The sequence below is a fragment of the Anarhichas minor genome, unplaced genomic scaffold, assembly GCF_050575085.1.
Source record: "Anarhichas minor isolate MPS153535 unplaced genomic scaffold, ASM5057508v1 ptg000074l, whole genome shotgun sequence".
NCBI lineage: Eukaryota > Metazoa > Chordata > Actinopteri > Perciformes > Anarhichadidae > Anarhichas > Anarhichas minor.
This window is the reverse complement of record NW_027466520.1, coordinates 7,428,858-7,452,060: the sequence shown is the minus strand read 5'-3', so window position 1 is coordinate 7,452,060 and position 23,203 is coordinate 7,428,858. Positions and strand designations below refer to the sequence as shown.

The 23,203-nt window shown below is 43.0% G+C and overlaps 4 protein-coding genes across 5 annotated transcripts; 2 read left to right on the top strand and 2 right to left on the bottom strand.

Annotated features, from left to right (window-relative positions):
• Positions 1-63: 63 nt before the first annotated feature.
• gtf3ab (general transcription factor IIIA, b) lies at positions 64-7,798 on the bottom strand. 2 transcript variants are annotated; one of them, XM_076080193.1, is made up of 9 exons: positions 2,194-7,798; positions 1,963-2,057; positions 1,784-1,880; positions 1,599-1,687; positions 1,434-1,507; positions 1,280-1,360; positions 957-1,189; positions 421-474; positions 64-310 (listed from the first exon to the last, which is right to left on the bottom strand). In XM_076080193.1, the coding sequence occupies exons 1-9, from the start codon at positions 2,305-2,307 to the stop codon at positions 176-178; spliced, it is 972 nt and encodes a 323-aa protein (XP_075936308.1). In that variant the 5' UTR covers positions 2,308-7,798; the 3' UTR covers positions 64-175. The 2 variants fall into 2 exon arrangements, with proteins under 2 accessions (XP_075936308.1, XP_075936307.1); XM_076080192.1 differs by lacking the exon at positions 2,194-7,798 and having other exon boundaries at positions 1,784-2,162.
• A 116-nt stretch (positions 7,799-7,914) lies between these two features.
• rpl21 (ribosomal protein L21) lies at positions 7,915-10,968 on the bottom strand. The gene is made up of 6 exons (XM_076080194.1): positions 10,891-10,968; positions 10,244-10,322; positions 10,032-10,093; positions 9,648-9,760; positions 8,382-8,532; positions 7,915-8,038 (listed from the first exon to the last, which is right to left on the bottom strand). Exons 2-6 carry the CDS (start codon positions 10,308-10,310, stop codon positions 7,949-7,951), a joined length of 483 nt encoding a protein of 160 aa, XP_075936309.1. The 5' UTR covers positions 10,311-10,322; positions 10,891-10,968; the 3' UTR covers positions 7,915-7,948.
• A 287-nt stretch (positions 10,969-11,255) lies between these two features.
• Positions 11,256-16,546, top strand: usp12a (ubiquitin specific peptidase 12a). Its single transcript, XM_076080191.1, has 9 exons — positions 11,256-11,648; positions 12,589-12,669; positions 12,766-12,979; positions 13,093-13,328; positions 13,684-13,760; positions 14,314-14,397; positions 14,514-14,711; positions 15,514-15,592; positions 15,690-16,546. The coding sequence occupies exons 1-9, from the start codon at positions 11,601-11,603 to the stop codon at positions 15,789-15,791; spliced, it is 1,119 nt and encodes a 372-aa protein (XP_075936306.1). The 5' UTR covers positions 11,256-11,600; the 3' UTR covers positions 15,792-16,546.
• A 1,669-nt stretch (positions 16,547-18,215) lies between these two features.
• Positions 18,216-19,241, top strand: gpr12 (G protein-coupled receptor 12). Its single transcript, XM_076080726.1, has one exon. The coding sequence runs from the start codon at positions 18,216-18,218 to the stop codon at positions 19,239-19,241; it is 1,026 nt and encodes a 341-aa protein (XP_075936841.1).
• The last annotated feature ends 3,962 nt before the right edge of the window (positions 19,242-23,203 follow it).

Below are 23,203 nucleotides of genomic sequence, written 5' to 3'. Positions count from 1 at the left end.
CTTTTAAACTTTGCTGGTGGGAATTCTCAGTTAACATGCTTATATGAAAGAGGGGTAGTATAGTGCTGTATTAACGAGGCTTTATTTTCACAAACAAAGTATATTTAACAAAAAATTATGGGATTTGTGTCACCATTAATTAACCCATCCAAGCAGATATTCATATAATGCAGCCTCAAGATGTCTCATCCTTTAAAGTTGTATTGCGCAGCTCCTCAGCAAGCTCGTTGGTCTCTGCTCGTTCGGCTGCAGCTGCCACACTGACCTGCAGAGCCAGACGCCAGGGCTGGTTCTTTTTAGGATGCAGTTTCTGCAAGGGGCGACAAAAATAAAAATACATACAAGGACGAGGCAAGAAAAGACAAACTCACTGTTAAAAAAAAAGAAAACTAGAAACAAAAGTTGACAAGGACACATTACCTTCAGCTTTTTCTTTGCTGGGTCATGCACCGCTCCATGTCGCCACAGGCTCTCCTGATTAATAATGAGAACAGTTACCAACTACACTGCATCAGGAATGCAATAGATCAAGACAAACAAAATATCAAACAACAGACTGCGTCTAACCGTGTGTCTAACCATGTGTATAGTTTCAGTTTTTAATGTGCTCATTTTTTTAAAAATATCTGCCAGTTGAAACCATGAAAGTGTAATACTGCAATATGCAGTAAAAAAAAATTTGTAGAAAATGGTTCCAGATAAAAACTGTTCTCCATCCGGCAAGGTCGAGATCATCATTGCTGCCATTAATAAAGATGTAGTTTCTCTGAGCACCATTAACTAAATATAGTCACCTCTTGTTGTATTGGGGTTGCAGCAAAGTGCCAATGTGCAGATGTCAAAGCTTTTAGCAAGTAAAAGACAAACTATTACCATGACCGCATCCCACTAGTTAGAGGATGTAGTTTGTGATTTAGATCAACACTTAATATCATTGAGTTAAAGTGAAAGTTTACCTTCATGGCGAAGCTTTTCTCACAGCCAGCATATGCACAGCTAAAGGGCTTCTTGCCCTCGTGGTCTCCCAGCACATGATTCTCCAAGTTGAAGCGACGAGTGAACTTTTTACCACAGTCTCTCTTTGGGCACAACAGCTTCCTCCTCTCCCCGGAGTGGACACGCAGCTCATGCTGGCGCAAGAACCACGCATTGTTGAACAGCTTTTCACACTCTCCACACGGCACCTTGACTGGGAGCAAAGTCATTAAAATACAGTTGCTTTGCGTCATGAGTCACAGGGTATACACGCGATGCACCGCAACACTTTACACATTCGTACCTTTATGTTCTTTTCTGTGCTTCAGATATTCTGTCCAAGTCTTTCCCTGGAAAGGACATGCTTCAACCTCACAAGGGTAACCTGCAGCAGAGGGTTTTGTTAAACATATGCCAATTAATATTTTTTTATAAAAAGCTTCTGGTCATCAACCAACCTTCATGCACTTTCACGTGATGCTTTAGTTTTCCATTAGAGGGAAGTTCTCTTGTGCAGCCACTGATGGTACAACTACATCAAAAGATAAATAAGATTTGGTTTGAGATGGCCAAGAACAGATACAAAGTTCAGTTATTCTTGCATCGGATGTTTAGCCGCTCACCGAAACAGCAGAAGCTGGTGTTGCTCACACTTATGGGCCTTCAGTTGGTTCCTCTTGTTGAAATCCCTTCCACAGCCCTGATGGTCGCACTGAAAGACAATAGGCCCAAAAAGCAAGCCAGTGCAGCTTAGTAAAACCCAACAAGAAAAAAAGTCAAGCAGAAGAAAACATTAAGATGATTGTACTTGATATCGCTTCTCCTGGTGCTGGTGCACTCGAGCCATGTGGTTCTTCATGCTGGCATTTGTGACAAAGACCTCGGAGCATCCGTCAGCCAGACACCTGGAGACCAGAGCAGGTAACCGTTCAACGCAAACACAAAGGTTACATTTTACCGTTTCAAATAGTGAATATAGAGGCTTACTTGTGTGGTTTCTCCCCACTGTGATTGAGCGCGTGTCTGGTGAGTTGATAACGAGTGCAAAAGCTCTTGTCACAGTTCTCACAGGAGAACGGTTTCTGAAGTTAGGGAAACATTTGACACATAATCCCACCAATGTTAACTGGACAATTAAAAACACATGAACTGTTATGATGTGTCCACTTGGTCTTTCTCGTGTCATGTGCTCCGTTTGGCTTCTAGTAGTTCACTTACCAATCCAGTGTGTTTGCAAAGATGAGCCTCTAGCTTCCATGACTTACTGAATGCAGCTTGACAATCAAAAAAAGAGCAAACGTAGCTTTTTTGACTTTGCAACCTCTCCCCCATCTTCAATAAGAGATCCTAGATGTGGTGTTGTGGTCACAGACAAAAACTAGTTGTAAAGGGGCAGGACACTTACTGACCTACAACCAGCAGCTCACCTGTGCTTAATTTAACTTATTGGACCGTACCAATTAGAGCAGGAGAGGGGGTGTCCTACTTCACTGAAACTGAAGAATATGCAATGGATTTGAGATTTAATGATCTTTACTGCAATAAATGGATATGCAAAACTTTACACACCTTTTAAAACTAATGTTCAGCTGTGCAGGATTGTAGCACAGGTGATGCATGTAAGCTGCTAGAAAATTATTTAGGCCACTGAATTTAATAGTGATCCCACTGATACTCAGACATTGTAAACTTCCATGACTCTTTCCTCCACATTGATTGATTCAGGCTTTAAAAATGTCACCCAGGCTCCTTGCAGTATAGGATATGTGTCCCTATCTGCTGATCTGCTGTGTGTACATGGTGCGCAAGCAGGGAGAGAGGCGACTGTCTGTCTCCATTAATCACACACACACACAGACTTTACTGCTCTAATCTTAATCTTATCAACGCTCCAGTATTGTTTTCTGATAGCTGTGATTTATTGTTGTCAGAAAATAGTCTTCAGTGAGATCCTTGGTGACCCACAGATGTGAAGCTAAATCAACCTTTCTCAGCTGTTAGAGCGGCACTATGTTTGAAAGAAGAAATGGCACATTCTTCCTCTTACAAATGGAAAATTCAATTCACAAGCAATGAGACCCACCATTGTGAAATGCACTACACTGAGGGGGCAAGCTGCTACAGCCTTACTTGATCTGGTATGATCAGTAGCTAATGTTAGCTAACTTTAGGCACATTTTGCTGCATGACACATAGCTAAATGCTTTACAGTAGTTTGTGTTGAGAAAAGGTCACACAGTCTAACATTAAAGCTAAACTAACTTTAGCTGAACAGCAGCCACTGTGGCCACAAGTAACAAGAACAGGATAGTAGCTAAAACTTGGTGTAACAGTAGCTCTCTGTAACAGAAGAGTCATAAAAACAGCAAAGTGACTCAGTAACTGACTCAGTTATACATCATTATCTCTCTAAGTTAACTTACATTAGCTAACATTAGCCATTAATGGTCATAAATGCTAAAACTATGTAACTTTTTTACTGGTTACATGCTAAAACATTGTGTAACAGTAGAGGGAATGCATTAAATCAACAAAACAACCAGTTAGCAATGTCTGCTTAAAGTTTGCTAACATTAGTTAAGATTAGCCACCATAAACTAGCCCACTGGTCATACCAGACCAACTTTATGAATTCAACTTTTCATTTGTAAGAGCTATTTTTTCTTTCAAAAATTAAAAAGAGTCGCTTTAAGTAAAGAAATAATGCAACATTTTTAAGGCTCTAGAAAAAAAGACAGAGACTGACAATCCGATAACACTATCTGCTTGTCCAAACATTAGAGATCACCCTCTGAGCCCATGCCATGCTCTCATGTGAAACCTTTGACTGACTTTTGTGAATAAGGCCTATTGAGAGCCTGTTGGGCGTTACCCCGGTGCCCTCCCACGCTTCAGGTAAGCATGCCTGGGTCAGTTGAGACCATTATCAGCCTCCTGCTCTTCTCATCCGGTCCCTCCCACCCCCTCCACCTCTGCTGTCAGGGCCGGGATCAATACAGCTGGCCCAATATCCACATATATGACCATGTCCCCCCCGTCTCTGATAACCACACAGACTCCATCACCCCACCTATCACACACAGAGATACAGCATGCACTCTGTTTGGCCTGCTGTGGGATTTCCTTGTGCCTTTGTCAAAGCTCCAGGCCTTTCCCAAACACACGCACACACATCATGTGGACACACGCTGTCTCACCCACGCTTTCATCACTGTCACAGATATTACTTTCAAGACCGCTGAGTCTTTTTTTCTTCAAAGAGTAGGAGAGTATGATGAATGGTGAGGCCTTGGAGGGAGGTATAGAGAACAGATACAGAAAAAAACATTGTCTCATTAGAAAGTAATGGCATCTCATATGTGGTGGATTTTTCAGGTATTTGTACTTTACTTCAGTATTTAATTTGATGCTACTATAGTGTACTTATATTCCATTTAATATCAGAGGGAAGTATTGTACATTTTACTCAACAACAGGTATCTTCTAAATGATATAGTCCATATGAAAAACTGTTTCTGACAGTACAAATTACTTTAAGATTGAATTTAATCAGCTCAACCTAGACCTGCCACAACACTGAAATACTGCTAATGAATGCATCAACAAGAACAATAATCAAGTGGTCCGATCAATTTAATTTATCACAAGTGTACCTCAAGGGGCTTTACAATCTTTATTATATGTAAATCATCATGCATGTATTAGAACACTGGGTCCATTCTGCATTACGTGTACGTTTGTGGATTATTTGGAATAACCAGGAGACCGTTTGTGGAAAGTCACATTGCTGTTGAAATGTTTCAATGCTTTGAGCAGCTCAAATTAAATCTCATTGATCTCCAATGTCCTCAGAGAAATCTCAGAGTCTTGTCTCCAAAAAAAAAAAAGGGGCTTCAAATGTCTACGTGTTTTTGTGAACACTAGAAAAAAGTGTGAAAAACATTTTTGAAATGTGGGTGAACCTGCTCTTTACATTAGGTGTGATCGGGGGTGACGTAGAAAGGCTGATAATTGTGAAATTTCATATAATGCAACATTTCTACACTTAACTCCTCTTGCATCAGCGGTGTCCACATCCAATTATCTACTCTTTGTGTGTGTGAGTGTGTGTGGTTAATATGTAACACTTGGGGTCGATACGGCTGCTGGCTGAGCTGACAGACTCAATCTGTGTGTGTCAAACATGTGTGATTAAGGAGTTCATAGTGCTCCACGGCTTTTATCCACCATCCTTGTCTTTCTGCCCTCCTCCCTCTCGCTTGCTTTCTCTCTCTCTCTCTCTCTCTCTCTCCTTCTCTGTTTACTTTTTCTTCCTTCAATCAGTAACTTCCATGAGTCAGTGCCACACATGACACTCTGGTGTATCTGTGAGAACACACACGCACAAAGGACGTACTGTAGATGTATAGACAGGGCGGATATCATATTATGTATAATGAGAAAATGTATAGATTCCTGCAAATTGAAACAATAGAATACATGATTGATTTTCAATCCGCTATTTGCTTTAATTGATGACATCTACCATTGATAAAAACTGTGGGAATATACTCAACCGTAGAGGCCCCACTCGCCTTATCTAAATACTATACGACTGAAATCCAGATCAATACCAAGGGCTTTGGCTGCCAACACGCTCATTGATTGATTGCATTTTATTTTTCCATCTGTTTTTTCCTGGTTCTCCTCAGGTTGTTGGATACTTATTACTCTGTCCTGATAAGACCCGTGTCTGAGTTCCCTGACCTACAGGGTTGTGAGGGTGAAGAAAGACTCAACAGCATTTTACAGGAGATTACAACATTCATTTAGTGTTTGAGGAGACTTCGCTTCCTCCACATATATGGGAGATATTTTCTACTCCAAGAAAATTCAAGTGACGCTTCCACAGAAATGAAATATAATCCTGAGACTGATTTCTCCGTCCTGAACTACACACACACACTTCATGCTGTCAGCTGCTCCCTATCTCTGTAAACTGGTCCTAATTTGTGTAAATATTGGGTAAAGTACTGAGGTGCGATGAGATAACCTATTTGTCACATAACCAGCCAGCCATTCAGCCTCCACTGATTAAACAGCAAACATCAAGTGGTCCACACACACACACACACAGTATAACAGGCAGTTTTCATCTCACACACGCAAAGGTATGACTGTTATATGGATTTTATTGTTAGTCAGAGAAAAGAACTGAATAAAAAAACAAAATGTACTTAAAGAATGTAAGAATTTCACCAAAATGTGACCTTAAATGATGAACCACGATAACTTCTAGGACTCATTTACAATCAACAAAAAAGTTGTTAAAAATTGCAGTCGATGACACAGAAATATTTAGAGACATACCTAACATTATAGAATATTTCATGTTGTAATTTGATCTCAGAAGTGGACTACGCCTCTCTAGTTACTATTTTGATTAATTAAATGTGAGTGTTTAAAATTGCTAGTCTCTCTTGTATAAAATGTAAATTTTGCAACTCACAGAATTGTTTTGACAAATCCTCAGAGTAAGTTGAGTGTTCTGTCAGTTGTAAACCATAAACATAGTGCAAAGAAAAAAAATACTGAACTGATATCCATGGACTGGATTATGATTGTACGTATTTATCTTGGCAGTGATGGATGATATATACAGATTTAAAAAACATCCTCAATAAGAGCAGCAGTGAATATTTTGGTGTTAGGTTATTGACAGTGTTCGACAAAATATGGTTCACAATTCTGATCATTAATCCCCACAACTAACATCCCATCTCAGTTTTCTACAGCAAAGGGCCTGATTGATTCAAGCTCGACCCATATCCCAGTGCACACCGCCACCTACTGCTCAGTAGAAACTCTACCTATGGCATCCACTACAAGAGTGGCCCAAACTTATATATAAATATGTATTCTTTGGCCAACATGTCCACATCGGCTTGAGGTGCATACAATCACTGATCAACCCCATAACATCCAGTTTCATTTTATTTCCCTTTTTAGTAGTTTTAAGGTTGATAAAAACAAAACCCTTATTCCACTGTCAGACAGCACAACATACATTCTCTGAATCAAACTGTTACTTCAGGTTATAGGACGTTGACAGTTTACTCTGGTTATAACATCTAATAAGCTATTTGTCTCGTGCATTATTGCTCCATAATTCAGGCTGCTGTGTGGCATATTTTGAAACTTTAGAACCTCTAATAGAGTTCAATATAGAGCTGTGTGGGATTGAGCGATGTTTTACTCAACAGGAGTTTGTAGTGGCTCGCCCACTAGCGGGTTAATGAGGATCAACTACAAGTAGCCCTCTGAAACTGAGGACACCATCATGCTGTCTTATATCAGCTCGACGGAGTATTGCACAACCACACGAGTGTTTTTAACTGCTGTATCTGATCGGACCTCTACTCGGATTCAAACATGAATGCTAACAAAAAGTAGGCCATCTTTAACAGATCCAACAGGAGTGGTTGTGGTCTGTACATATCCAGAGAGGTCTTATGACATTAACAATGCCTCGATTCCACTCAAGTCAGAGGTAAAACTAAAGCAGCTCAATGGAATTCAGCTACATTTGCATTACTTAACACCTGTGCTTTTCATGTCTTCAGTAGAACTTTACTTACCAACACAGCAAGACCTCAAAGAAGTTAAGTTAACACCTGTGTGTGTGTGTAAGGCCTTTCATTGCTGCAAGTCAGTGATGAGAAGGCAATGGCTGCTTATTGACAATGCAGATGAGAAACCTTGTAGACCCGACAGGTCTTAGTGTGAGGACGTGAGATGCTTGTGACATGTGCGCCGTCACTCTCAGATCGCCAGTGAAATAAAAGTGCGTTTGATTTCATTTGAAACTCAAAAGGAGGAGAATCATCACTGAGTGACAGCACATCATGATAACTTAACATAATGCAAAATGTGTGAACAGATGACAACATGGCAAGCAGCGTGTGTACAAATGTTTTTTATTTTAGTGAGCACTTTATGCCATGAACTCATAGGGGATGGGCTCCAGCAGCTGTGGCTGGTTTTTCTTGGTGCTGATAAAGTGAGCTTCACGGGGAGCAGCCGGCTGTAGAGACGAGAAGGATTATGAGATGATCAAATAATAATAATAATAATAATAATAATAATAATAATAATAATCAATAAAAACACATTTTTTTAAAAAGACAATTTTTTGCAAATAGTTACAACTTTTTCTAAACTGTTAAGTTGAATTCATTCACAACATACTCTAAAATATACCATTGGGACTTTTATGCTTTCCCATTTAATAGTCCACAAAGTATGATCTGTTTTAGTTTCATCTACACTTTAAGTGACAGTAAACATCACTGCAACTGAATGAATTCACCATGACATAATTATTTCTGGTTTAAGAAGTGGTAAAACACTCTTGGATCATTTCATACCTGCCGCTTCAGTTCCACCCAGGTGCCCATCTGCTTGGCCTCCATCTTTTTGGCCTCGTTGGCTTTGACGCGCTGCAGGAAACTGTCCCTGCTCTTTGAGTGCTTCACATGCTCAATACGCACGTTGATCCTCTTGGCCAGGATCCTGCCCCTGTGACAGGCGAAAACATCAATGAGTCCATATTAAAAGCAAACGCATAACTCCACAGGTAGCTTTAGCTCAAAATAGAAAGTAAAGCTGTTTTAATATCTGCATTTGTCTCTGCTGTCTCCTCAGTACAGCCCCAGGTCAAACAGGAGTTAGACTGGGGTGCTTAAGGATAAAATAATTTTCCCCACGTGAATGACCACTGAGGACATGAACAATCCAGGTGGCAAAGTGAAGATGGGGTCATATTGTCTGTTTTTCATTTTTTTGGTCAAATATCTGTTTGTTCTGTAAACCTACAGACTGAACTAACACCACTATTGTGATAGCAAATAAAGACTCAGACGTCAAAACATTAGTTCTACATCATTTGATTCCACACTTTGAGAACTACTGTTCTAGATGAAGAGTTTGAGCAAGGACACACCAAAGACTGAAGCCAGGATTTACAAGTTGCAGTAAAAATGGAAAGGTTTTAACAACAATCTGAAGGATTGTAAAGAACAGATTAATGTAACTTTGGTACACATAACTGTTAAGTTTGATTTGTGGCCGCTTATGTATGAATACTATATTGTACGACATTCAACGATTAACGGATGAATGAAATCTATAGAGAAGCGATGCACAATGCAGATAATAAAATGTATAGCGGTGTATTTCTGATAGGTATGAATGTTTGACATTAACACACAGGCCCATTGCAACGACACTGAATGTAAACAAAGCAGCTCTAAAAACCTCTCTACAGCTAACTTTGATTATAACTAATTATATAATATTTCCTTACATGCCAGTGATTCAGACCAAGATGTGCATGTATAAATTAGGAGTTTGGCCTTTGAGTATGCAGCCTGTTTTGATAAGATGTAGTCTAGATTTTGGCCATGTCGCGCAGCCCGAACACCACCGTTTTCTGGATTCAGTGGGTTTAACATTTGAGAACTGGTCAACAAATCACAAAGCGTGATCCTCGTAATCCTCACTACGAGAATGGAAGTCTTTAAATAATTGCTTATTAGTCTGAGGGAGTTTTAAGTCATTTGGTGTGTTCAAGCTCAAAGTTACACAAGTATGAACATTCAGATATCACAAAATAACAACCACTTCCTACTTACTTGACCTGCTTGTTGACAATAATGCCGACAGCATGTTGGGTTACATTGTAGACACGTCCTGTCTTGCCATGGTAGCACTTGTGAGGCATTCCCTTCTGGATGGTACCTGTGCCCTGAAAAGAAAACAGCAAGTTACAATGTATTCAGCAACAACAAAGTCACCATGTTAGTTAGTCGCCACAGTACGGAACCAAGAAGCGTTTCATAAGTGAGTTCACACTGAGTTTAAGTAAAACTGTCTAACAAACTTTGCTCTAATATAGAAAATGACTGCACCTTGCCCAAGTCCCTTCAGTCTTTCATTGCAAATCTGAATTTGCCATGCAGTTTAAATTAATTACCACCCAATCAAGGATACTAGCCAACACACATGCTGTGACCTACCTTGATGTCAACGATGTCTCCCTTCCTGTAGATGCGCATGTATGTAGAGAGGGGAATTGGGCCTGTGAAGCAAATGCAGTTAATCAATTAATGTTATTTAGCAAAAGAGGTGGCAGTAATCCTACATACCAAATTCCCTCCATTACATTAGTAAAAAGGGGATTGCACTCAAAGTGTGGTGGGATATAAAATGCCTTTAAATGTGTACTCACCATGCTTGCGGAATGGCCTGCTGAACATGTACCTGGTCCCCCTCCTCTTGCCTCTGGTGTTCGTCATGATGCCTGATTACTAAGAGAAAATACACTTCAGTTAGTCATGACAAGGCCTTTGAGCTTTCTTCCAGTGTAAATGTTCAACAGATAGAAAATGGCATGTATCCATTATAACATCTACTTAATTTATCCCCATTACACGCACATTATGGACAGTTTTTAATTTGATTCAACACATATCAAAGCTAATTGCACGGACTAACTATGAGAAGATATACTTATGTAAAGGCTCGCAACGAAATACATCTCTCCCACTCTCCCCCTAGGTAGCACCGTATTTGCAATGTTTAGTTTCGTCGAAAACGCTCGAATATCCACGACAAATGTCACGTTATGAGCGTTACAGCGGCTGCAAGTAAGTGTAGTAGCAGAATACTGTGTATGCTAAACGGGCCCGCATGGAGAGCCACGCTGCTGGTCCTGCTCACATTCAACGGAAAATATCCCTCGATACACCAATTTTCAAGCGTTATTAACCCACTGAGATGTAAGGGAAATCCGTAGGACACATTTTAATCTAACCATGTACGAAATGTATAGTAATAAGGTAGAAAAAAAAACAATTAACAGGGAGAGGATCTTACCCCCGGTCTCTACAAGATGGCGGGTGTGGCGGAAAGAGAGATTGAAAGACCCCAAACTCCGCCTAGTGAAATGTCCATAGACTGCAGGGTAAGCCGTGATATTGCCTGAACCAAATAAATCAGCTCATTCACGAATTACTATACAGAATAACATCTGGCCGCCGTTTCAGTACGCGAACTGGTCCTAGTGTTATGCTGCAGTCTATGGTTATGTTCTATAATGTTTCTGTGATTTTATAGTTTAGTGTGGAACTCAGTCTACTAAATGACAAGATGAAATATGATCAGGCTGCTGAAAATACAATCATTGTTAAAAAAACAAAAATTGCAGATATTTTTCCTCTGCTATTCCTGATGCGCATGCGCAAAAGTTCCGTGAGGCTAAGCTTGATTTTTCAAGTTACGTATAGTTACTATATCAAATATTTTGACGTTATGTAACTTGGCTTCGACAACTGCGTTTTTCTTAGAAGCTTATGAGTGTCTAAATGTGTCACACTATATAACTTAAAACAAAGCGAACCGCTTTACTGTGCACTTCCGACCGTGATTAACTGAAGACGGAAACAACAAGCAGTGAATGCTCTCGTTTTCTTCAGCCGTTGGACCTTGTCGCGAGCTCAGCAGTATCGCTTGCCTTGCCTCACGAGGGAACCAGCCCAGCCCAGTCTTGTCAGCGCGCAGCGGTGGTTGAAGATGGCGCTAGCCGAATGGAAATCCTAATGACAGTCTCCAAATTTGCCTCTTTTTGTACCATGGTGAGTACACGACGGTCTGAAACTGGCATGACTCAGGCACAGTTGCTCCACTCTGATTGGCCTTCAAACCATGTTATTAAACATATAAGCAGTTAATTCTGGTGTCAGCGCTAGCCAAGCCTATTTCCGACCATAGCAAAGCAAGCAGACACCCACTGCTTTCTCCGCTCTGGTCTTTTCGCTAACGGCAGTAGATGGACATTCTTTAGTGTAGACATTTGATCAACTCCTACATTTACCATTTATTTGGTTAACATGTATCCCAGCCTCTTTTTGTACAGTGACAGTGCACCTGCTGCAGCTGTGCTTCGCAGCTAACTAGCTAACATGAAGCTAACTAGCTAACGCGAAGCTAAACCAGTGTAGCACCATGCTAACACCTGTTTGGGTAATGAGTGACAACGGATTATCTGCAGTATGTGTAACTCAACGTTAGAGAAACCGTGAAAAAAAATTGACGTTGACGTGTTGGCCTTTACTACCGGACATTATTAACGCAAGCAATGACGACATGGCTTAGCTGCGCAGTTTTGGACCCGCTAGGTCCATGTCAAATCTGCAGTTTGTTACTGTCTATATGCATCGCACTGTATTAATCACTACCACATTTTAGAGGGGATTTGTGTTTCCACTTAAAAAAAACATCTGCGTTTTAATCATTTATATTCTGAAAACCCGTATTTGCAATCACATACATTTAATTGCATGCATACATACATTTAAAATCCATTTTGGATGAGTTAGCACTAGTCTTGCACAGCCTCATTTTACAGTCGTTTTTAAAGATGATTGCTTTTAGCTCAAATGGCATAAAAGGGCAGAGTTGAGGTGGTAGGGGAGAGTCCCTAGTCTTGGGAGTTTTTAAGCATCCGTTGTTGTTTTTTTGTCCAAAATAATAGTAAATACGTAGTCTTCTTTTTCTTGCTCTGTGCATTTATAGGGCGCCAATGCCTCTGCTCTGGAGAAAGAGATTGGATCTGAGCAGTTTCCAGTCAATGAGCACTACTTTGGCCTGGTCAATGTAAGTGAATGATGTGCAGATTCACCGCTATGTATACATTCTCCACTTGACTGGTACTCACACTGCATTCGACTGCATTCCATATGTGATTCTTAGTTTGGAAACACCTGCTACTGCAACTCGGTGCTGCAGGCTCTGTACTTCTGCCGACCGTTTCGGGAGAAGATCTTGGCGTACCGCAGTCAGCCTCGGCGAAAGGAGAACCTGCTCACCTGCCTGGCCGACCTCTTTCACAGTATTGCCAACCAGAAGAGGAAAGTGGGCGTCATACCGCCCAAGAAGTTCATCACACGGCTTCGCAAAGAGAATGGTGAGAGGAAACTGATACGTTTAAGGAGATTGGTGTGGTCAAAAGAGGCTACAGCAAAGTGACTAATCAACAATTAAAACTCTAATGTCCCCTCTCTGCACTTTCTTCCTCAGAGCTGTTTGACAATTACATGCAGCAGGATGCCCATGAATTCCTGAACTACCTGCTCAACACCATTGCAGACTTGCTTCAGGAGGAGAGAAAGCAGGACAAGACCAACGGCCGCCTTGCCAACGGCACGTTGGACTCTCAGAACAATAACAGCAATGCCACGCCCGCTCCGACCTGGGTCCATGAGATCTTCCAAGGCACTCTGACCAATGAGACGCGCTGCCTCACCTGTGAAACGGTAAGATGGCTCACTGCTGTTTTCACATGAGGGGAGAGGTTTAAGTGGCTCACACCAAATGTCTTCTGCTGTGTGTCACCAGAGTCTTGTTGAAACATGTTTTCAAATCAAACAATCCTGCTGCTGAGGGATTAGATAACATACACAGATGAAGCTTCTTGGCACAAGGATAAAGAAAAGCTGAGGTTGTTTGTGTGTTAGTTTCTGTCGGTGTAAGTGCAAACAATGTTTAAGGCAAATACAAGAGAACAGCCCAATGTTATTTTATTCCAAACTTATCAGGCAGACGCATTTATCTAGTATTTGAGTTTAGCTGCTTTTAGCTTATGTTGATGTCCTTTTTTTTCCTCTTCAGATAAGCAGCAAAGATGAGGATTTTCTGGACCTTTCTGTGGATGTAGAACAGAATACCTCCATCACGCACTGCCTCAGGTAAATTCACAACATGTAGAAGCAGTGCAGAAGCCGGAGTAGTAGTTCACTGACAGAAAAATAATTGGCAACTCTTATTACAGAAAACAACATTTAATGGTTCCAGCTTCCTTTTTTGATTTGATTCATGAAGAAAATCTCAATCTGTCTGAAAATGCAGTTCTGGTTAAGAATTTAGTTCCAAAAATGTTGTAGCCACCTATTTTAGTTATTACAAAAATTGACAAATGTTTACTAGTATTACAGAACTAGTCTCTGTTGAACGGCGTTGTGGTTTTACCTATTTTAAGAGTGTAACTTACAAAGTAGTAACATATTTAGAGGTTGCAATCTGTGGTACAGTTGGAACCTTTTTATATCTTTAGTTCTGAAGAAGATTGCATAAAGTGCTCTGAACATGTGGTGTTTGTTTGAGGATGCTGGATTTGTAATGAATAGTAGTTGTGTGTGTCTTTCACCAAACTGCATGACGAGAACGGAGTGTTTTAATATTGAATCATTTGTTGATGTGGACCTCTGGTTTGACTAATCCTCTCTTTGTGGCTCCTCTCAGAGGTTTCAGTAACACAGAGACTCTGTGCAGTGAGTACAAATACTACTGTGAAGAATGTAGAAGCAAGCAGGAGGCACACAAGAGGTCAGTACACAGGTTCATTCTTATTTTGTGCTTTTTTTTTTTAGGTGTTTAATGCATTTCTGTGCGTGGTTGGGAGTTTAGATATTGTGTGTGACTCTGTAACGTTTGTGATGTAGGATGCGTGTTAAGAAGCTGCCGATGATCTTGGCTCTGCACCTGAAGCGCTTTAAGTACATGGAGCAGCTGCAGCGCTACACCAAGCTGTCCTATCGCGTCGTCTTCCCTCTGGAGCTCCGCCTCTTCAACACCTCCGGGGACGCCACCAATCCGGAGAGGCTCTACGACCTGGTCGCTGTGGTGGTGCATTGTGGGAGGTGTGTAGGATACACGGCAACCAGAGACAGGCGGACCATTTACTGTTCTAATAATAAAATGCATTTGAACCTATTGGCACTAGAATAAAGGTACATTAGAACCTAAATCACGTCGAGTGGGAGAAAACACAGACCCTCATCCATGATTGTTCAGCTGTGCTGCACTTTTTTTTTTCCAGTGCCGGTTTTGACCCAGAGTGAGTGGGCGTTTGTTCTGTCTGTGTTTATACAAGGTGTTTCCCCGCTTTGCTGAAAACAGACTCCCGGCCTTCATGAATAGAAATAATTTACTAAACTTATTTGGAGTTGAGCAAATGAGTCGGGAGTCCTTCAGATGTAAGTTATGTCTGAATGTTCTTCTCTCCCTTTGAGCTTTACTCTCATCTCCTTTTAGCTCGGTTATTTTCAGAGCAGGGAGGCATATAATGAAATTGATGTCATGATTTTAGGCCACATATCATCGGGGATTTCAGTTATCGTAATGTCATGATAGTGCTTAAGTAAAACCGTACTGAATACTGCTTCAGTATTCAGTACTGTCATTCCATGCTTACCATGTAACCTGTTTTTGTTCACAGCTGCACAGATTTGTGTTTCATTAAAGGCCGTACTCCCACACAGGTGTTTCCAGCGGAGTGTCAATCAACATGGTGTTTACACAGTCCTGCAAAGGAGTCTAATCAGGCACAATAAGTGGAAACACCTGTGTGGGTGGACTGGGCGTGTAGGGCCTTTTAAAGCCCAAGTAATAATATCACGGTAGTTAAAGTTCGCTCTAATAAAGTGTTATTTTTCTTTTCAGTGGGCCAAACAGGGGTCACTACATTGCCATTGTGAAAAGTCATGACTTCTGGTTGCTGTTCGATGATGATATTGTAGAGGTAAGCGAGTTCATTTCTATTTTTTACATTTGATGTAGTATTCACAGTACTTGTGTAGTTTTTGACCCAGCTGTATATCGTCTTTCTGTTCTTGCAGAAAATCGATGCACAGGCCATAGAAGAGTTCTACGGACTCACTTCTGAAATATCCAAGAACTCCGAGTCGGGCTACATCCTCTTCTACCAGTCCAGAGACTAAACGTGGAGCAGCCGTGTTCTGCCACAGAAACCAGAAGAAAGGCTCTGTTCCCTCTTTACGAGGAGCGGCGGACTGTAAACACGCCACAGCAGCCCGCACGACGTCACACCTGCCCGCACAGCTGTATTTAATTCTTGTGCTTCTTACACGCTCGGCGCTGCAGCTCAGCCGTGGAAGTTCCTCCTCCTTCCCCTGTGTCCTTCCATTCCACCTCGTCCCCTTCACTCTGGACGCTGCTGCTGCCTGGACGATGAGACGATAATGAATGCAAACTGTGTCAAGATTGTTTTAAAAAAAAATAAGACGTTGAATGAGGGTTGTACAGATATTGGTTGGCCGTATGAGTGGCATATTCGATTTTTCTTTGGGTGTGGGGTTGAACGGGTATTTAATAATTCATATTATGTAACATCGGCTTGGTGTCTTCACCCCCCACACTGTTATTCTGCATGGGATTTACCGAGAGTGGGTCATGTTTTTCATCACAGATGTAAAGGAGGATGGGGTGAGGTGGGGGGGACACACTGGGTTGTGTATTTCTACAGTGTACAGAATGGTATTTGTATAAATATAACAAGATAATATTATCATTGGAAATTGTTAGACCTTGAGAAGATGTATTAACACTATGGTGCACTTTTGATACCGTTTTGTAGGTGTTGGCAAGTTTAATGTGAGGGTTTGCTTGAAAAAGGCCTGTTGTAAAGCGATTATTTTCTGTTTTAAAGAAAACGAAATAAAGCCAGTAAGATTGATGCAGTGTGTGCTCTCCTTTCTGCGTCCTACAGGTGCGCACTGATGACTCATAGGGGCTCAACAGCGCCCCTCGGCGGTGTAGCCTGGTAGCCCAGCTCTCCTGCTGCAACAGGAGATATTTTTAATCCATTCAGATCCGTAAAGCAGGTGCTTTGTAAATAAAAGCCCACACAATCGACATGAATGCCTCATTAACAAGTCAGCCATCAGTTCTTCATCGCTAGAGGTCTCTGTTGGAGGCAGTGCTGCAAAGATGGAGAGATGAGGAAGAGAAGATGGAGGACAGAGGAGAGGGTGGGGTGGGGGTTGACACACATCAGAGTTGCTGTTAATAGCACAGACAGGACCAGAATAGAAGGGCGTCGCAGGAGGAAAGAGAGCATCCAGCATCTCCATATCTGAAACACTAACAGTTTAAATGTATTGTCCTGTTTTGTTCAGGTGAGCCGAAATAAGTTGCATCACGCGGAATGACAAATGTTTGCAACAGGCCTGTTCAAAGAAAGCATGTTTTACTTAGAATAAGCGACTACAAGCACGTGGACACCTGGACACTCCACACGCACACACCTGTCTTTGTCCTTGAGACAGCAACGACTAGACATTTACCTCCTTAACGGAGTTCAACCGGTCTTTGGTGGTCTGGCCCATGGGACTCCTCCTTCATCACCATCCTCCTCTTCCTCTTTTCCGCCGCTGCTCTCTGCACAGCCGCAGTCCACGGCGATGCGCCGTTAACAGCAGAGCCGCTCCGCGCTCTTTTCTTATTCTTCCATCATCCCCGCTTTGAGGCAGAGAGGACCAGCATCCCCCCCACACCACCACCACCACCACCACCACCCCCCTCTCTCTCCGGGCTGCACCGTCCTTATCGATAACATGGCAATACCAGGCTGTCGTTCTTCCATCTAGACGGGAAGTCTCACCTCGCAGAGTCAAGGTAGGCTGGAATGGGATTATTGAGCATCCTTGACATGCATGAATTATTTTTTTAGCCCGTTTATTTTATTTTATATTTTTTTCTTCTGCTGACGTGGAGAAGCCGCTGTGTTCCCCTTGATGCAAGGTCTGCAGAGAGGTTAAAGCAGCACCATATGGCTAACCGGCGTGAGATGCTTTTATGCAGTTAGAGGCTGTATTTCCATGACGGGTGCGGTTATCTTCTGCTATGTAAAAAATAAAATAAAATAAAAAGGCGCTTGGTCTCCCGACAGCGGCGTGAATTATTACCGGTGCCGGTGTATCGATATCTCTTCAGAAGTGTGGCCTGAAATTTGCAACAAAAGCCTGCTTTATTTTTAAATTTTTTAAATTATCCCCTTTCATTTCCCTTGTTCATAACTTAAGCTACTTACCTGAGGTGTACCCTGTAGGCCTGTTAAATAGTCACTGTGTTCAATTCCCAGAGGAAAATGCATGAACTGTCTGGAGGCTAAAATGTACATCAACACAAACCCAGTGGCCCGCACAAAGGTGGGGTGGGAGCAGGAGGGAAACAGTCCCCACAGTTTCTGTCATCAGTGCATGAAATTGCAAAGCTAAAAAGATGAACCAAAACATACAATAAAGACAAGTTATTTTTGGTCCTCATTGGTTTGGTCAAGACTTTTATATCCAGCTAAGATATAACAGGTTGCTTGTTTGTGTCATTTTCAGACGGGGGCTACAATGAGTGAAGAGCCACCGGTCACCCCCAGCTGGCTGACCCCTGACCCCACAGCATGGGCCAGCGGAGGCGGTGGGCCAATGGACAACAGCACCAGCCTGGGGACGTTTCCACCGGACTCCCTCCCGCCCAGCCAGATGCCCCTGCTGATCAACCCCTGGGACATTGTGCTGTGCTCATCGGGGACTCTGATAGCATGCGAGAACGCCCTGGTGGTGCTGGTGATCTGGCAGAACCCGGCGCTCAGAGCTCCCATGTTCCTGCTGATCGGCAGCCTGGCACTGGCCGACCTACTGGCCGGCCTGGGCCTGGTGCTTCACTTCACCTGTGCCTATTTGCTTCAGTCCGAATCGGCCCAGTTGCTGACCGTGGGCCTGGTGGTGGCCTCCTTCTCCGCCTCCGTCTTCAGCCTGCTGGCCATCACTATCGACCGCTACCTGTCGCTGTACTATGCCCTCACCTACAACTCGGAGCGGACAGCGGTCTTCACCTACACCATGCTGGTGCTCCTGTGGGGCCTCTCCCTGTGTCTGGGCCTGCTGCCGGTCACGGGGGTCAACTGCCTGGCAGAGGAGTCTACATGCAGCGTGGTGCGCCCACTCACAAAGAACAACATTGCCGTGCTGTCCGTTTCCTTCCTGCTGCTCTTCGGCCTCATGCTGCAACTCTACGTCCAGATCTGCAAGATCGTGATGCGCCACGCTCACCAGATCGCCCTCCAGCACCACTTCCTGGCCGCCACACCCCACTACGTCACAACGCGGAAGGGCGTGTCCACGTTGGCGATCATCCTGGGTACCTTTGCTGCCTGCTGGATGCCATTCACTGTCTACTCTCTCATCGCCGACTACACCTACCCTCCCCTCTACACCTACGCCACGCTGGTGCCTGCCACCTACAACTCCGTCATCAACCCGGTCATCTACGCCTTCAGGAACCAGGAGATCCAGAAGGCACTGTGGCTGGTGTGCTGCAGCTGTATTCCTGCCAGCGTGGCCCAGCGTGCGCGGACCCCTAGTGACGTCTGACCGAACAGACCCGGGTGGGAAGAGAGAGGCGCCCAGAGTCAGCTCTGCTCCTCACTGGATCTGATGGTGTCAAAGAGAGCAGCAGCCGGGAAGGTCAGGAGAAGTGGCAGAGGGCCGTGGCTTCAGTTCTGGCTGGAGATGTTACTGGCAGAGGCAGTTTTGTTAGTTATACACGGCCCACCTGTATGAATGGAGTTTTTGTTTTCTTTATTATATTCACCAAGTGGCAAGGTGTCTCACTGTCTTCCCCAGTAAAGGCGGCCACTGCGCGGGCAGCATCCCGCCCCCTCCTGTTCAGCCTGTGCCACGCCCTTCCTCTGTCCTACAGAGAGCGCTGAGTGCATCACACGTTAGAGGCAGCGACTGTATATACACTGTGCATATAGTTAACAGCACTTTGGGCTTTGGTTGACACGTGCTTGTTTTTCTGCAAATAGGGAGGGATTAATAGTGTGGGCCCCTTGCGCGCGTGTGCGTAAAAGCGCACAAATTCACCAAGGAGTGTGTGCGGGGCGGAGAGGAGAGAAGAGAACGGCTGATTACGCAGGCATTTCCACATAAAGCCCTGTCTGGAGCAGCATCCCGGCGCTCTGCTGCTGCACTCTGAACGTGCGTCGAAAGCTAAACAGCCGCGGAGTGCTAAAAATAGACCCGGAGCTCTCTGATCCGCGGCCCGCGTCCTCCACAGACGCCGAGAAAGAAATCAAGCCGTTTCGTCTTCCCCCCGCCTCTCCAAATGTGTCTTCTTTTCTCTCTGGATTTGTATGTGAATGCATTTTTAGTTTCATCTCGCAGGTGGGAGGCTGGCAACAAAGCCCCATGAGACCCCACCATTAACCCCTCCTCCATGTTTTATCATTAACGGAGGCACCAACCCGAATAGAAGGCTATCGGATTATGTAACCACCTATATCCCTCCTCTTTCACCTTTTAAATGGAGATTGCTTTTGACTTTTTGAATGTCTAGAACATTGTTATGTAATGTGTAATCATAATGTAATTGAGAAAGCCCCACCAATTTGAACAATAATTGGAATTATAAGTCAGGCCTATACTTTTTAAAACACACACAAATCAAATGTATTATTCCTAAAGGAATCATGTAGGATATTAAATGAATGTACCATCAGATTACAAACCTGTAGACAAATATGGATTTTATATGGAAATCTGCTAAATCTGAATGTATTTCCATTTATTTGAACACCAACCACACATTGGATCGATATGCTTGACTTCAGTGTAATTTGCATGCAACAAGCACAGATGCCCTTTTCCCCTCCTTAGTTCAGTGTGGTAGGTCACATTGTCGACTACAAGCCATGTGACATGATACCCTGATGTCATCATGACCCTAATATTTTTGTTTTTCTACACAGTGTACCTCAAATGTATCACATTCAATGAGCTAATCGTTACTTGATGGTCACAAGAGTGGCACCCTTTCTTGAAAAATGTGTATTTCAAAAACAATATTTAGCTGTAACGTGCGGATAAGTTTGAAGTTCAAAGGCTCTGCTTTGATCGTGATTTCAGTTCAACTGAGTGTGGTTCAATGGAAGCCCAAATCACAACACTACCAGCTGCTCTGAGTTAATCCTCCGTTAGTTCTTGGTCTCATAATTAGTTGGCAAACCCGACAAAAAGATGCACGCTAATTACTCATTCCTTCATATCTTGTCAGCAATAACTATGAATGGTAGTTATTTAGCAATACTCAGACAGCAATAACATCCACCTCCCACCTATACTTCTTCCTGCAGCGTGAAGTTCCATAGCGGCCGCTCAGGTGGGGATGTGTTGTAGTGAATGTGCTCGGGGAGCTACAAGTGATCTTGAAATAGGTGGGAGGATAATCACTCCAGGGCTGGAAAAAGTGGACGAGATCAAACGACTCCTTTGTCACAGTGACACCACTGACTCATTCCTCCGCAATGATTTTTTTTATTTCTCTGAGCTAAAATCGGACTTTGACCATTTGTCACACCAAAAAAATGGTGAAATGTGTTTATTTATTTCTTGTCTCTGCCTTTTGTGAGCATATGAACTGTCCTAAGTGTCGTGACCTCAAGTCTCAGTGTGTGATTTGGGGCTGTGTTTTCGTGGATACGGTATGAGTTGCATGGCCTCTGGGTGTGTGCATGTGTGTGTGTGTTTGTGATCCAGCAGCTCTCAGCAGACCTTAATCTGTCTCCTTGTGAAGGGGTGAAACGGGTGTGAGGGATATGACTCCCTGTTGACACCCCTGACCTTCGAGGACAATGCTGCCAGTCTTCCTGTCAGTTCTGAGAGAAGTGGCCTCGTTACATATTCGTAGAGCTTGTTTCCAGAGAGGTAGGACTCAGATGTGGAAGCTCCAGCACTTCAAGCCAAAGTGAAAGGGACTCACTGGGATCCAGGTCCTGCTGTGTGTTTTCAGTCTCCTCTTTATCCCTAATATTCTACTATAAATCAATCTAGTCTGATTGATGCAGGCGTCCGCTAAGTGACCTCTGAATGATCCTATGAGCTAAATACGGGCACTTCCAAATAAAAAGAAGTACTGCTTCTTCTTTCCTTCCTTGCTACCTCCCCTCTAAGCAAGCCTGGGGGCATTTGAGGAGCTCCCAATCTTCATCTTTCTGGCCTCAGATCAGTTGCAAAGCGATAAAAAAAAAAAGGGGGGGGGGGGGGGGGGTAAGTAAGATGCTCAGCATTTCTGAGCATTGGAACGGGAACTTGTGCACAGTGTCAGACTGAATCCTGTTGTTATTAATGAGCACCGACAGGTCGGGCTGGCACATCACAGACCATCACAAACTCTTATTGCTTTACCTTTTGAGAAAAGTCTATTTTGTTATATTCATTGAAGTTCTATTTTTTTCCACTTTAGTCTGGCCTGAATTCTTTCACATTCTGGTGTTGTGTGATAAACCGGCGCTGTAAATCCTTTTTTTTGGAATGTAGTAATAATCAAATTGTTTTGTCTTCCTCTTGACTCATTTGTTTCTGTAAAAACGGCATGCTGAAGAGGGGGGGGGACTTAAAACCACCTTGCATGGTGCTACTAAAGCCTATGTCAAGCCTGGTCAAGCTAGGGGATGAGTTGGGTTGCGCCATTTTCTTCTGTTGGGCATCAATATGCGCCGGTTGACTGAGGCTGGTTAACGGATAATTGATTGGTTACACGGGGGTGTTTGACGGGAAACAAATGGTACACAACGTTCTCTGGTTGGTGAATGTTCTTCTCTTGTGCAGTGTTGTTGAGATTTTCATGATTGAGCAGGTGTGAACAAGGGCTTAGTATCCAACTCACACCTGTTCATCTATTGAATTGTTTCACAGTGTAATGAAACACAACGTTGTGTGCAAAGCAGCTGGGTTTTTTGAGAAAATGACTGGCTGTTAGTTCAGCGGGGAGTTTCTTTTTGATGGTTAAACATGTAGAGCTAAACATTAAAACACTGGCCTGTGAATGTGTGTGTGTGTGTGTGTTTTGGGGGTTGGAGACGGGAGGACGCCACAGTAACAGCATTTTGTGTAGACGTATGCGTAGTTTTCAATGTGAAATGCACTTTATTTTTTGGATGAAGATGGCACAACAAATTAAGTATCTGCAAAATGAAACGTATAAACGATAATCAACATGCACTAACTGAACTGAGATATTGTAAAAAAAAAAAAAAACGTGTGTGTGAACGTGGTGTCTATTTTTCCAAAGGTATTAGTTGTACTTTTTATTGCTTTGGTTAGTTCACTCGATTGTTAATTTTGTATTAAAAAAACCAAACATGTGCTGTGCATAAAACTCTGCTGCCTCGACTGATTTGTTCATCCTCGCCCCCCCCCCCCTGTTTTCACACTCTTCTGTTTCCCTGGCAACTCCCTTCTTAGCTATACTGTTACCATGGAAACTGAAGTCTTAGAGGCAGGTACGTGTTGTCTCTATGACGACAGTGGACCAGTAAAGAGAGACATGACAC

Bases quoted from the DNA above. Each gene is read 5' to 3' on its own strand.
- gtf3ab (XM_076080192.1), bottom strand. From the start codon at position 2,161: ATGACACGAGAAAGACCAAGTGGACACATCATAACAGTTCATGTGTTT. The intron at 1,688-1,783 runs GTACAATCATCT...ATTGTCTTTCAG, and splicing joins ACCAGGAGAAGCGATATCAA to TGCGACCATCAGGGCTGTGG. The intron at 1,508-1,598 runs GTGAGCGGCTAA...CTTTTGATGTAG, and splicing joins CACCAGCTTCTGCTGTTTCG to TTGTACCATCAGTGGCTGCA.
- rpl21 (XM_076080194.1), bottom strand. From the start codon at position 10,310: ATGACGAACACCAGAGGCAAGAGGAGGGGGACCAGGTACATGTTCAGC. The intron at 8,533-9,647 runs GTAAGTAGGAAG...CGCCTGTCACAG, and splicing joins ATTGTCAACAAGCAGGTCAA to GGGCAGGATCCTGGCCAAGA. The intron at 8,039-8,381 runs GTATGAAATGAT...TCGTCTCTACAG, and splicing joins GGGTGGAACTGAAGCGGCAG to CCGGCTGCTCCCCGTGAAGC.
- usp12a (XM_076080191.1), top strand. From the start codon at position 11,601: ATGGAAATCCTAATGACAGTCTCCAAATTTGCCTCTTTTTGTACCATG. The intron at 12,670-12,765 runs GTAAGTGAATGA...TGTGATTCTTAG, and splicing joins ACTACTTTGGCCTGGTCAAT to TTTGGAAACACCTGCTACTG. The intron at 15,593-15,689 runs GTAAGCGAGTTC...CTGTTCTTGCAG, and splicing joins TCGATGATGATATTGTAGAG to AAAATCGATGCACAGGCCAT.
- gpr12 (XM_076080726.1), top strand. From the start codon at position 18,216: ATGAGTGAAGAGCCACCGGTCACCCCCAGCTGGCTGACCCCTGACCCC.